Source organism: Prenolepis imparis, unplaced genomic scaffold (assembly GCF_030444845.1).
Source record: "Prenolepis imparis isolate NDT839.2.m4 unplaced genomic scaffold, iyPreImpa1.0 SCAF_2, whole genome shotgun sequence".
Lineage (NCBI taxonomy): Eukaryota > Metazoa > Arthropoda > Insecta > Hymenoptera > Formicidae > Prenolepis > Prenolepis imparis.
Genome location: NW_028141160.1, coordinates 19,026,388 through 19,040,763, shown reverse-complemented (window position 1 = coordinate 19,040,763; position 14,376 = coordinate 19,026,388). Strand labels below are relative to the sequence as shown.

At 32.5% G+C, this 14,376-nt stretch overlaps 2 protein-coding genes across 3 annotated transcripts; one reads left to right on the top strand and one right to left on the bottom strand.

Annotated features, from left to right (window-relative positions):
* The first annotated feature begins 166 nt into the window (after positions 1-166).
* On the top strand, positions 167-4,521 carry LOC145932546 (solute carrier family 35 member H1). The gene is made up of 8 exons (XM_083031551.1): positions 167-409; positions 509-634; positions 1,211-1,440; positions 1,613-1,824; positions 1,910-1,982; positions 2,106-2,358; positions 2,828-3,003; positions 3,268-4,521. The coding sequence occupies exons 2-8, from the start codon at positions 613-615 to the stop codon at positions 3,616-3,618; spliced, it is 1,317 nt and encodes a 438-aa protein (XP_082887677.1). The 5' UTR covers positions 167-409; positions 509-612; the 3' UTR covers positions 3,619-4,521.
* On the bottom strand, positions 4,459-14,292 carry Jarid2 (Jumonji, AT rich interactive domain 2). Of its 2 annotated transcripts, none has more exons than XM_083031541.1 (13): positions 14,166-14,292; positions 13,429-14,025; positions 13,070-13,239; positions 9,249-12,723; positions 8,891-9,116; positions 8,601-8,753; positions 8,318-8,516; positions 8,069-8,217; positions 7,224-7,530; positions 6,750-7,156; positions 6,570-6,668; positions 6,153-6,455; positions 4,459-6,045 (listed from the first exon to the last, which is right to left on the bottom strand). In XM_083031541.1, exons 2-13 carry the CDS (start codon positions 13,512-13,514, stop codon positions 5,959-5,961), a joined length of 5,661 nt encoding a protein of 1,886 aa, XP_082887667.1. In that variant the 5' UTR covers positions 13,515-14,025; positions 14,166-14,292; the 3' UTR covers positions 4,459-5,958. The 2 variants fall into 2 exon arrangements, with proteins under 2 accessions (XP_082887667.1, XP_082887668.1); XM_083031542.1 differs by lacking the exon at positions 14,166-14,292 and having other exon boundaries at positions 13,429-13,515; positions 13,932-14,025.
* Positions 14,293-14,376: the final 84 nt, after the last annotated feature.

Here is a 14,376-nt window from a genome sequence, read left to right as displayed (position 1 = left end):
CTGACATCAAATATTTTAATTCGTCGAAAAAGAAAAATATTTCGTCTATTTATAATTATTTCGATTATTTTTAGAGTTCGATGATCTAATAGAGGCGATATCAATTTTGCTAGCGCGGTAATTTCTTCTTTTTTGATACTCCGATATAGTAATTACGCGTTTTATTAGTAGCGCGTGTGAGTCGCGCATAGGTGACAGGTGATCGGAGAGAAAAGGAAAAAACACAAGCATGCTTGCTTTGTCGCTGCCAACCTGATAAGCGAACCATCCTCGTAGACGCGTCCGCGACAGAAGCTCCTGATAAGATCGAAAATTCTTTTCAATATCGTGGTCGCGAGTCGCGGTGACAGGTAACAGGTGACAGCTTTGGCTTTCAGGTTATGTTTGTGTGTGTCACTCTAAAGTCAAGGTGAGCGATTAAAAATTTCTGATAATATTTCCTCTTTATCGCCGCGATTATAATAATCTTTCTCCACTGTAATCTTAATTTCTCAATTTTTATTTTCAGGAAAACTATGGTATTGTGAGTGACGTATGGACGCTCTCCTCATTTTTTTAATACCATTTATATACGTATCAATTCCTGCAATATGATTTACTAGTGATATCTTTATGCATAAGGCTCCACAAAACGGTATGTTTTTTCATGAATATATAATTTTTACGATTTATTCATTACGTTTTTTTTGTCATTTTTTATCTCGTATTGCGCAGAAATAACTATGTGCTTCATTTTGTAAAGTCAATTTAAATTATAAAAAATAATAAATAAAAATTCAATTAAATTACACAAGGAAAATGAATGTTTCTTTTGAAGACAGTAAAAGCTATTATTTTGAAAATTATATACCTTGAGATTATGATATATTTTTTCATTGTAGTTTCTTTTGCAAAGATTATTTTTTATTACGATATTATAACAGTAATTTAACACAATAATAGAAAAATATATATGTAACATATTTGTAGCTGTTACAAATTATTTTATATGCATTTTACATAAAGCATGATAAGTTTCAGAAAGCATGACTGAAAACTATAGAGATAATAATTTTTGAGATTTTTCTGTTCTTCACAATATGTAGAATAAAACAAGTTATTTTTCCTTGCTCTTCCGGCTCTCTCTCTCTCTCTCTCTCTCTCTCTCTCTCTTTCTCTCTCTTTAAAATTAATATATTGTTAATCATATATATTCCTAAATTTTTTTCAGAATTTTTTAATTTAGAGAATATGACACGCTCGCACATAAAATATCAAATTGCTAGAGATGATGTGGATACATCAGAGTACTATCCACAAAATGTTCCAGATTTCCAAAATGTAATAAAGCCAGAACCCACATTTTGGAGGAAAGCATACCAAGTGTTTTTATTGATCTTCGCTTACTTTATTTTATCAATAAGCCTTACATTTTATAATCCATGGCTTTATAATACATATGTGAGTAATTGCATGTACAATGAATTAATAACTTGCTTTTATCTATTATTATTTAGTTATATATAATTTTATATTATTTAATTATCATAAAAAAACTTTGTTTTAGAAACAAACTCTCTCTCTCTACATATTAAAAAAAAATATTTATTAATAATTGTTATAATATTTTTAGGGATTTAATTTTCCACTTGGAGTAGTAGTTTGCCATTTGATTATAAAGTTCCTACTGTCCGCATTAATACGCTGCATCAGAAGATGTTGCACTGGCAGACGGTTAAATCTACCATGGCAAAATATAATTTATTCGATAATGGTACCTGGCATGGCAAGTGGTGTCGATATTGGTTTATCCAACTGGGCACTTTCATTGATTTCAATATCTTTGTAGGTATAAATAATATTATAACGACAATTATATATATAAAACATAAGGCATTCATTATTATTATACAGTTGAATTCTTTCCTAGGGTCACCATGACTAAATCAACCACCATTATATTTATTCTTGGATTTTCTCTTCTTTTTAAACTAGAGAAAAAGGTTTGATTTTTAATTAGAAATTTTTAATTATACAATTTTAATTATTTTTTATTATATAATTATTTATCAGAGTTCGCATATATTTCCTTCTAACAGGCAAATAATAATTTTCGTTTATTGCAGTCATGGTCTCTAGTAGGAATAGTGGTGATGATAGCAGGAGGATTAGCAATGTTCACTTATAAATCTACCCAATTTGGTGTTCTTGGATTTATATTGTGTCTCTTAGCATCGTTTGCAAGTGGTATTCGATGGACCATGACACAACTCATTATGCAAAGATCCAAACTCGGTCTCCACGATCCGATAGACATGATGTATTATATGCAACCTTGGATGCTATTACCTGCAGTATCTGTAACTGTGTGGTTTGAAGGTAATTCACATTTTACATACATGATTGATTTTAAATTTGATCACCTATTGATCAGTATAATTTTTTGAGAATGAATGACATGGATAAAGAGAAAATAGAAAAATATATGACCTTTGGTAGAATTGCGACAGATCAGTTTTTCATTTATACATATTGGTCTCTCATAAGTATTATTTTATCTTACCATGTTGTATTAAGAGAGAATGTTATACGTTTTGGCTGAAGAAGTGAATGCAAAAACGTTCCAGATATTATTTATCCTTAACACAATTTTAATATCAATAAAACCCAATTATTGTTCATTAAAATCTTTTGATGATTTTATTTGTTAAAATTTTATAATTAGTTAGACATCTCTCTTTTTTATATAAGTGCAATAAAAAATTCTTTTTAGACTCTTCATGATTTAATTATAGTACGTTGCATGTTTTATTATTTACGATATTGAAAACATTAAATTAAATTTTAGGAAGTAGAATATACACTGGTGTTAGAGTTACCGATTGGAGTGATGTCGGTAGTATTTTATTAACTGCAAGTGCTGTAATAGCAGGTGCCATTTTAGCATTTAGTATGGAAGTGATGGAATTTTTAGTTGTTACTTACACTTCTAGTCTGACATTGTCGATCTCGGGAGTATTTAAGGTAAATGGTAACATTTATTAATTTGATTTACTTTTTCTCATATTGCATGACATATCTCGTGTTTTCTTCTCAGTGAAACACTGTAACAATTTTAATAAATTATGAAAAGATCATAATTCATAAACAAACATATTTTGAATATATAAATATAATATTAGACATTATATACATACAAAAAATGCGTCAAAATGTTATATATATAAATTCCATTTAATCAATTTTTCAATTTCTACCTCTTCTCAATTCTTCTCTGGTTCTTTACAGGAAATATGTACATTAGCGCTGGCCTTTGCATTGAAAGGTGATCAAATGACTGGCCTTAACTTTATAGGATTGTTAATGTGCCTTGGAGGTATAATGCTCCATGTTGTCCAGAAGGTGTTAGTCAATAGGAAGAAAGTGATTGATAATTTGGAATTACAATCAAAAGTGACTAGCAACAGTGCTAAACATGAAGAGGGAACTGATTCTAATATACCATTATTGACAGAAAAATCAACGTCTCTAATGAATCTTCTTAATGCCGATTTTAGTTCGGATGAAGATGGTAATTTGAGGGAGGGTGATAACTCGAGCCAAATACTGTCAGATATTTTGCAACGCAGGGAACAGTGATACATGATGAATATTTAGTTATGATCCATGGAATTATTTTATCAAGGGAAGCATTCTAAAACGATGTCTATGACTTACAGTATTTTATATTTTCGCAGTGTACATTTTTCAGCCAATAATAAAGTGCTAACATTATAAATTTTACACACAACTTTATGCCTTATAAATGGCGTAAAATTTGATATAACCAGAAACAAAGTGCATTGTAAGTTTTCTAAAGGACGTCTTTGAGACGTTCTTTAAGATTCTTTTAGATATTTGTGTTTTGGGATATTCAAAGCATAAAAGACTTAATATATTATATATGTGTAATATAAAATGTCATGTAAAAGTATTCCGATAAATTTCAGTGTATTATTGTTATACATATAAGTCTGATATACATAAATATTATAGAAGTGCAAAGTACAAACATAGAAAGTATATGAAATGGAACCTTGTCGTATATCAATATGGATATAGAAATGCCACTATCTGTGTGAAGAAGATTATTATTAACATTGTTATTGCTATTATTATTTTAAATATTATAAACCAGAGCTTTGCATGCGAACTATATGCGATATAAATATAAATTCTTTTAAATTATGTCACTCTAGTTGTCTACTCTTAGGATATATTTCCCGAATAAGACAATGATAACTCAATTTGTGTATATAATAATTTTTTAATGATAAACGCACAATAAATTTGAATGACACATACTAATTGACATCTACATTAATATAAAATTTAAATATATATAATTTATTTTAAAAAGATTATATATATATATATATAATATTCTATTTATATTTATATAAAATACGATAAACTGATAATAGATTACATGTACTATATTCATTATGTTAACAATAATGTATCTACTGTACCAAAAAATTTAATAAAGTTATGTAATTTTCATATCTTCGAGGATGGGTTTTCTAACTTGATTAGAGCTTAATAAATATTTTACATTACGTCCTAATTCCATAATAATATTAAGCATTCTAAATTATTAGTAATTGTCAAAATAAGTTGTGATAAACTAAAAAGCAACTCTATCAAGTTTTTAGAAAACTGATCAACTGTTCGGAAGATGATTATCGAGAAGTGACGAGTTAATATATATAAAACAAGAACTAGAGCATTTGATATCTATCAGAGTTACTGCATTTATTTTCTAAAATCGAATATATAAATCGACAGCGATAAGATCAGTCTGTAGTTTTTCAAAATTCAATCTGTAATCGTGCACGTATATAAAAATTCATACGTGAATAACCAAGATGATCTATATTATATCTATTGAAATATATTTTGTAAAGAAGCGTAAACTTCTCATCTGTGCGTGGATTTTAATTCTTTGAGAAGACAAATCCCTTAAAAAGCTATATTCGACATGGGCACACACAACAATATGAATATTATATCTTGCAAATTTATTCTCTCAATCTGCATATTACAGAGAAAGAGAAATATTAAATATGTAATAATAAACATCTACAAAATACAAATTATACTTTACATAATGATACTCTCTCCTGTTTCGCTTTCTCTAAGGATTATATAACTTTTAACAACTCGTCAAATTTTAAGCAGGTTCTATAAGAACTATATGTATATAAAATAAAATACATAGCAGATATATATTTCCTGTGTCAATATATTATATTATATTTATATTAATAATTTTCTCAAATCGCACAGACACAGATATATTAATAAATAATTTATTATATTTTGGAATATCCTTATTTTTCTATTGTCAAAATCTTATTAAACGCATATATATGACTCCTTAATAAATAATAATATATAATTACAAAATTATATTTGTTACTCTCACAAGCAATTATTAGTATTCTAATAATCTAATCTAATTGTAAGTCAGGACAAATAGTCAATCAATAGTCAAGACAAGTAGACAAGATCACATTATGATAAATTTTTAAAACTATGGATATATGATTTTTCGCCTCTTTGGAAATTTGCTCTAATATTTAATAATTATAGTCGGTATGGATATTTTTTAAAAATAAACTGCAAAAATTGTACTACAAAGATACATCACAATAATGTAACTGTTCGTTTATTTTTGCTGTTTAAAGAATGTTGAATCTCAAATTCACATAATCTAATAGAAAACTTCACTTATTTTTATATTTAAAAAATCATTTATCCTACTATATATTATACATTCATCATATGAATATAATTTTCTATCGATTATATGAAATCATTCATTATAATAAGCGAAAGAATGCGATCACGTTTTCTAGTTCCAATAACTATTGCCGATTAATAAATAATAGTCAACTTTCATCTTTTATAAATTAAATAACAAATAACATATCTTTTTTACTTATTTTGTTTTATTTGATTAGGTTTTTTAGATTTGGCTTCGATCCTGTATTCCAGTTTGTGAATCAATCCATCTAATTCATCCTGGTGAACAAAGATTAAAATAACATTATTTTTTTGATATTTTACAGTTTTCGCACACAATTAAAGAATATATTAATTAATTAAATACAATAAGATGTTATACTTACTTCGTCATAGGTATACATTAGAGTACAATGTTTCAGAATCTGCTTTTTATGATTGATTAATTGCAATGCATGCGGCAAACAGTAGACACTATCATCTTGCGAATTGTTTACCAATGAGGCAAACAAATTGGCTCTACATGTCTCACATTCGAAATCGCCGTCATCCTCTTTCACTCTTTTCCCTTTCTTTCCTTTTCCACTGTCTGGAAGAGGCAATCTTTCTCTATTGTTAAGACCCACGTTTTCCAGTTGTTTACGATGATCTAACTCCTTCTCGCGGATCTTGATCACACTCGGCAATATCTAATGGGATATATAATAGTATTAAATACTCAGAAATATATACTAATATATAATAATTCGATTTAATTTTTTTTTAAATTATAATCTTGTAATAGTGTAAATTTTCAATTTTACCTGTTTTAATATATCTATATGAGATCTGGTATCATTAATGATATTAAATAATAGCCTCTCGAATGAAAAGATAGAGGGTTCACAACTGTCTTGTATATCCTGAAAGCACATATCGTGTTTCAATATAAATAACTAGATCAAATCATTACAAATTTCAGAGAAACAGCTCGGTACACGTACTTTGAATACTTGTTCGGCTGTTTCCAACCAGGATGGTTGCGCGAAATATACGCTTTCGGATACCACGTAACCGGTGCATATGCTCGACGTGAACGCTTTTGGAAATACAACGATAAACTGTCCCGGTTCTTGCACGGTGCGACATAACGGTACACCGTTGTTGACCAACAACTCCGGCGGGACCATGGCAGTGTCAGAAGGTAACCATATAGTCTTATTCTTACAATATCGTGGTACCATCTTCGAGAGCGCCTGTCGGAAATTGTTGTTATGCTCGTCAGGTATCCCGTACCAAATTTTCTTAGCACCCGTATGCAGATACTCTATCCATGGCAGACCATGTGGATCGCGATACCAGCAACAAGCGCTAAACAACATACCCACGTGCAACGTTGGCACAGTCACACCTAAAAGTAAGCGAGAGTTACACGGCTTGTATGAAAATATTATAAGGTGTATTCATAAATTGCGTACCCATTAACGGGCCCAAGGCTCTCAATACTGATCCGGCATTGTTAGTGAGTACTTTGAGATTCCAGGCGTGTCTAGCGAACGGACTATTTTTGGCAACGGAAAAGCCAAATCCACGACCGCTCGAGTCGATGCTCGCCGCGTGTACGCAGACGTGACGTTTCCTTTCGGCAACGTGTTTCCAAAACGCATTCTCCACATCGTCGGCTGATGCGCCTTCGGCTTCGTTTCCTCGTTGATTCTCGCCGAACCACATACGTTGGGTATTACGGGCGATTCGGTAAAAAGCGTTCAACGGCATGTTTCTTCCCTTTATTAACATATATAATGTAATTAATATATATCAATTTAATTATCGTATATAAAGGCCAATGTCCACGATGCTAGAACTCGGTCCAAATTCTCGGACCGAAAAGTTTGTAGCCAATTAATTTGCAGCTTTTACGGAAAAGCGGCAATTTTATTGGCTACAAACTTCTCGGTCCGAGAATTTGGACCGAGTTCTAGCATCGTGGACATTGGCCTTAACACTAGTAATGTATCAATAATATTTTCTAATTATTAAATAATTATATTAATATAATTATATTAATTTTATTATTAATTATATATAACAATTATATTGCCAATACAAAAAATATATTAAAAATATATTTACAAATATAAAAAAATAAATGCATATATGTTAATTTTTGGTGAAATAGTAAAAATTTAATGAAGGAATTAATTTTAGGATTTACATAAATTTCAGACTTATTTCAAATTAAAGATTAAAAAGTATTTCCAGATCAAGAAAATTATTTAACATTTGTTTTGCGAAAATTTTAATAATAATTAAAGTTTCTTACTTTTACAATACATTCCTCAATTTCATCAGAACTATCATCTTCGTCTTCCTCATCATTATCATTGGATGACGCTTCCTGCCTTTGCAAAGTTTTTTTTTCTTTTCTCTTCCATTCAGCTTCAACCTCGTCAAATAATTTCCCGCGTTCCTCTGTGAAAACAAGTATATAATAATAATTTATAATAATTTATGTAATATAAAAACTATCATATTTAAAATTAATTATTTATAATATGTGTAATATGCATACCCGGGGATAAAGTATCATATGGCAATAAATATTTGCAATAAATATCATCTAATTTGGTAACGCGATCTTGTGCAGATTTAGGTATCTTCATACCATCTGCTACCTTTTGCCACTTTTTCTTTTCAATAACTTCTTTCAATCCACCTAAATTTTGAACTGTTTGGTACAAGTGAGGCAAATCAACTTCCATTCCACCAATCTAAAAGAATTAATTAATATATTAACAATTGAACTTTAAATCTTCTTAAATTATACACAATATTAGAAAATAAAATGACTTTACCCATGGTGGTTGAGTCAGAGTAATACTTTGAGTGGCTAAATATTTCTTAATAGCCATCATTTCTTTCACATTAGGACCCCATCTATGAAGCATGCGATGTACATATTGATTATAAGCCGTGAATCTCATGTCATCAGATACCTTGCATTCTGGCTAAAAGATTAAATTTAAAGTTTAATACAATCGTAGTACTTATTATATATATTTAGTAAATATATATTAGTTAATATATAGTTAATATATATTATATTCTAATAATTAAGAGGATATTATTTTTATATAATATTTACTTTAAAATTTGGCGGAGGCACAACTCTACATATTCCAAACCTCTCGGCAACCGGTCTTATTTTGTCTATGTACTCCAGAGGATCCTGGAAATCTTTATCCGTTGGATGAAACGTGGGTGCCTCGACTACGCGAGCCTCATTATTTATGCTCTTCGCACTTGGAAACGTTGTGTTATTACTTGAAGAATACAGTTCAGATCCTTTTTGTTTGCATTTCATTTGAGTCCTAGAAAATGTTTATTATATTAGCAAAGTTGAGAATTTCATAAAATAATATATATATATATATACATATATGTATATTATATGTAATATATAACCAGATTTTTATGTTTTAAAAATAGAATATTAAATATACCTTTTGCCACTCTTTGTCGAATCGATAGAAGTTTTTCTTTCCCTGGATAACTTTGGAGACTTCGCGAGTTTCTCCAAATTGTTGTTCGCGCTCGTACTGACATTTTGACGACTCAAGTTTGGTACCGAGGTATCATTCTTCGCTGGTGAGGTCGGCATACTTGCCACCCCAGTCGAAACAGTTGTAGTCGTCGAGGTCGACGGAACCTGTTGTTCCACTGTGATCGCCGTGGGATTAGGTGGAGTACGCGTTGTCGGTTGTACCGTTCCTATCGGTGGACAACGCGCTACAGATAAGGGTGGCTTAGTGACCAATTTAGCCCGAAGGAGTACTCTTTGATTAGGACCGGTCGGTCCTTCCGTGCCGAGTTTGACTGCCACACCTTGTATCAGCTGTTGCCCCTGTACCAAATTCGGGCCGCTCCTCGTAACAGCTTGCAACGGAATGTAAAATAGCTGTCCGTCGTTGTCGTCGTCGTTCTCGTTACTCGTTTCGGTTTGAGTAGATATCTCGGTACTCTTCTGCTGACTCGTGTCTGTATTCTCTTGCTCCTGAGTAGTTTCATCAAGATTCACCTGAACCGCTATAGAAGCGCTGCAATTTACGTTGCTCCAACTCGTCTTGATCTTATCGAGCGGTAACACTTGGACGTTGGTTAAGCTTGCGAAATTCTTGGGCAGTTCAAATTTATTCAGCGTCGTATTCGTTGTACTTATCGGGCCCTGTGTCTCCTGTTCTTTCTTCGTGTTATTCGACAGTTTCTTCTTGTCGTCCGTCGATGTTCTGGAATTATTCTTAATTGATTTAGCATTCGATTTATCAGTTTCAGCAAGTACTTTGGTCTCCGTGGCTGTCGAGCTCGCGGTATCCTTAATCTTCCTCCTGAAAGGTGTGCTGATGGGAACCTCGGTGTCGCTTTCGAACGCGTAAACGCTGCTCTCGTTTTCCGGTGAAAATGCATTCGCATTCGGAATAACCAGTTTACGTTGTCTAACTTTGGGTATAAAGGATTTTCGCGGTTGAAATATTTTCTTTTCCGTCGGTGATTTCTTCTCTATAGAACCGTCTGTAGAGTTTTGATCCGACTTCGACACAGTATCGCTGGTATCTTCAACAGTTTCCTTATTTGCCTTTTCGCATTTATTTTTAACATTTCTTAAAAGTTCCTCGGTATTAGATTTATTTTTATTGACAATATTCTGCGATTTCGCTTCGACGTTATGCGCATTGGATGTTACTGCTATTACGTTTCTGGTCTGTATCGCAGTACGGTTCTTCAAACCGATTTTGTCCCCTAATTTCGAAAGTGTTACATTGACGGGACGTACTAGATGCTGGATCTTCGTCGGGATAGACAGATGCGAGACGTCCGTCTTCAACTTCCCCGTAGGTTCGTATCTGAAGGTGGAAACATTCTCCATCTCCAGCTTGCTCTCTTCTTTGGCGAGCGAGCTTTCGTTCAGCCACTTCTCTATCTGCTCGGTCGACATGTTCACCCGTTCTTTTCTCGTGTGTAGAGTCGACAACGGCATATCTATAAGATTAGGAGAAACCTCATTCTCGTGATTACACTTTTTATTCTGTACCTGTTCGATCGACGGTAATAAGGAGTCTTGTGTTTTGATGGACAGATCCAATATTGATTTTTGATCCTGCACAGATGTACTGCATTCGTCCTTTAATATATTTGCGACTGGGGAAGCAACTTTGACCAATAAAGTCTTTTCTTGATTATTTTCTTGCGAAGCTGTGCTCTGATTCGCCGTTTGATTCGGTGCGTCTAACGTTTTGTGTAAATTCAGTTTGTCGTTGGATTCTGATTCTAGTAAATTAACATTAGCGTGACAGGAATTCAAACCTTTTGATATCGCCTTCTTGGTAAATCCGCGAAACGATTCCTCGTCGTCCGATACTTTTGGCAGATCCGGTTTCGTTGGCGTCTTTTGCGCATCGTTGGAAATTGTCTCGCTATTTTTCGCATTATTAACGCTATCGGAGATCCGTTCTTCTTCTTCTCCATCATTTTCTTTCTTCTTTTTCATTTTATTAAGCAGCATTCCCAATGTTTCCTCTTCGGATTCCACGTTTTTGTTTTGATCACTTTTGAAACTCTTCTGCTTCGATCCACTAATCTTATCTGACGATGGTGTTTTAGACAGATTTTGCTCACGTTTACGTTTCATCACAAATTTATCCCTAGCAGATTTCATACTTTGAACTGGAATCTTCGGTTTGTTATTTGTGTTGCTTTGTGTTACTTCTGCTTGTACAGTTGTATTTTTGGAGGACGATCTGAGACTCCTACCGACTGGTTTGTCACTAGTTTTCCCAACAAGACTCTGTCTAGTAATGGGTCTCGTATTGTTCGTTTCTATTGAGGTTTCAGATTCCTCGTCGCTATCTTCCTCGCAATATCTCTGCACTCTCATCAGACGTTTGCTTTTTAGAATTAGTTTGTTGTTTTTACTCTTATCCAATCGCTTATTACCGTTACTGTTGAAGGAATTGACCTTAGAATCCTTAGTTTTATTATTAATAGTTTTCATACTAGTCTGTTTTACTTTGGCTTTAAGCTCATTCTCCGTTTGCGCTATTCTACGAGCATTTGGCAGTTCAGGAAAACTCTCGACCGAAAGATTATCTTCATTCTCTAGATCCGGGCTCACTAGTTTTCTACCAAGAATTTCCATATAAACAGCAGCTGCTTCCTTAGTTTTCCTGGTAGGTCTTCTGGAGGGATTTTGCGAAGGGATTATACCACTGTGAGATCTCGTAACTCTTCTCATCTCCGATTTGCTTCTGGTACAAATCTTTTTCTGAATACCTCTTTGTATGTTACGTTTTATCTGCGATGTCGACTTTTCCACAGGTAATTCTTCTTCTTCATCGTCCTTTTCATCATCTTTCTCTTCTTCGGATGACACATCTGTGTATGACGTATCATTATTTTTCGGTTTCAGATTAACTTTCTTCTTTGGTTTGGACGACACGATTTTCGTCTTTGATAAAGATTTATTGCTTTTATCTGACAGTACACCACTTCTCAAGCCATGTCTCTTCGTCTCTATTCTAGGTAAGAACTTTCTCGGCGCCAATTGAGTACCAGTCTTCAACATAGATCTCTCCGTACATGATCGCGTTCTCATAACGCATGTGGCTTTGAATTTATTCTTGATCCTTTGTTTAGCAAGACGTTGTTCTTGATATTTCTTTTTAAGCGCTTGAACCGTAGACGTTGCTGTTTTAAGCTTGGTAATGCTTTTGTGTATCGTACTAGGCACTTTCTTTTTATCTGGTACAACAGACTTTACTTTTGTTACATTCTTCTGACATGTGTCTTGCTTCTGAACCTCCGTAGAAGTATTAGTACAGGATGATATTTTATCTGTAGAAGCACGAGCTGATTTATGTTTTTGTTTCTCTTTTTTGGTACTCACGTTGAAGAAATTTAAATTGGGTGGCAAAGTGGATGTTCCTAGATTAAAAAAAAAAATTATTATTTAAAAACATATTTTGATTCTAATTAGAAGATTAGAATAAGTGTAACTAAGCAAGAAATATATTATAATTTACTACATTAATTAAATTTCTTTAACAATTGATAGATTAGATTTCAAAATATATATTGTATACTTTTGGAAAATGTTTTAGTTTATATCTCATCAATAATTGATATAAAAATTATATGGAGACACAAAAACTTTTCTATATCCATTCTTTAAAGTATAGTACAATACATCATTCTTTAGAAGATAGGATAGTTAGAATAATACATCTAATATAGAAGAAGATTTGATATTATTTTTAAATATAATAATAACCTCTGAAGCATAAAAATGTTAGAAAGTCCTCCGTATTTGGACGTTTATGAGTTATTAATTCTGTAATCATGGCAGGTTTAGTTTTCTCTTTGTCCTTGACAGGTGTAGGTGATGTATTGAACACTGTATTTGCACCTTGTGCAAACTTCCTTTGTGCGTGAACTTTGGTCCTGGAGTAAAAAATTACAGGTTTAACATTACGACAAATTTCTTACACGTTACTACTTAAATATGCAACATAAGTGTCATTACAAATATATATTTTTTAAATGTATTTAATTTTTAATAATTAACTGGATAATATTATGACAATATAATGTGACAGCTGGATTAGGAATGGAATTATATGGAAATATTACCTCTTGGGAGATTCTGAAAGTGGTTCCATAAGATCCACCAGATCTCCCTCTTTTCTCTTTCTCTTATCGTTACGACTCAGAACCATTCTGAGAAAACGGAGATTTAAATATTAATGACAGACTACGCTGAGGACGAGTGCAAAATCGTCGTTTCAATTCGATTTCGTGAAGCATTTAAAGCACGTTCGATATTAAATGCATCTCTCGCACGAAGATTGATGTCACATTTCCAATAAATAATCTCACAAAAACCGATATCCCGGACGATGGTTGGAAATCGCGAAACACGAGCGTACGTGCAACATCGCCGACGTACAATGTATGTACAATAATGGCTAATCGTCTTGTGAAAAAGTTATGCCAGGCGATGATTTAATCCGAATCAGGATCATTCATGCTCTCGGCTGATCGCCAAGTATCGGTAAAAATTACACAAGTTATTTACGTGGTTTCAACAAAATCGCTAACTTTTCATTTTTACTCGGACAACAGTTGTTTATTACCTCAAATTAAATACCACGATCCCTCCCAACCTGTGACTACTCAGTATACATAGATACGTCTAGCGCGAAGGAATCGATTTTTCAAGGCCCATTTCTATAACATTTCAAACATAAGAAAATTATTAAAAAATATATATCCATAATTTGACATTAAACAGCTGATATTTGTACGAAATTCGAAGAAATGAAAAAGAATGACTGCATTATAAATATTTAATAATTTTTTTTAATTACTTTCCCAGGTAATAATCAATCAGTGAAGGTCCTATCCTTTTACCAGTTTTTGGCTTGATGGATGAATCATTTTTGTCATCCTGTTCTGTTGCCATTAAATTATAAGAAGAAGAAGAAGGTCCTATCCAAGATGGTGACAAATGGTTCCCCTTTCGTCCTTGGAATCATACCTGTCAACATTTGCGGTCACATCTCACATATCCAGGCTCAT

Excerpts from the sequence above, each read along its gene's own strand:
- LOC145932546 (XM_083031551.1), top strand. The coding sequence starts at position 613 with ATGCATAAGGCTCCACAAAACG. Across the intron at positions 1,983-2,105 it reads TTTTTAAACTAGAGAAAAAG|TCATGGTCTCTAGTAGGAAT; the intron begins GTTTGATTTTTA and ends CGTTTATTGCAG. Across the intron at positions 2,359-2,827 it reads TGTAACTGTGTGGTTTGAAG|GAAGTAGAATATACACTGGT; the intron begins GTAATTCACATT and ends ATTAAATTTTAG.
- Jarid2 (XM_083031541.1), bottom strand. The coding sequence starts at position 13,514 with ATGGTTCTGAGTCGTAACGATAAGAGAAAGAGAAAAGAGGGAGATCTG. Across the intron at positions 9,117-9,248 it reads TCGACAAAGAGTGGCAAAAG|GACTCAAATGAAATGCAAAC; the intron begins GTATATTTAATA and ends AACATTTTCTAG. Across the intron at positions 6,046-6,152 it reads TAATGTATACCTATGACGAA|GATGAATTAGATGGATTGAT; the intron begins GTAAGTATAACA and ends TTTGTTCACCAG.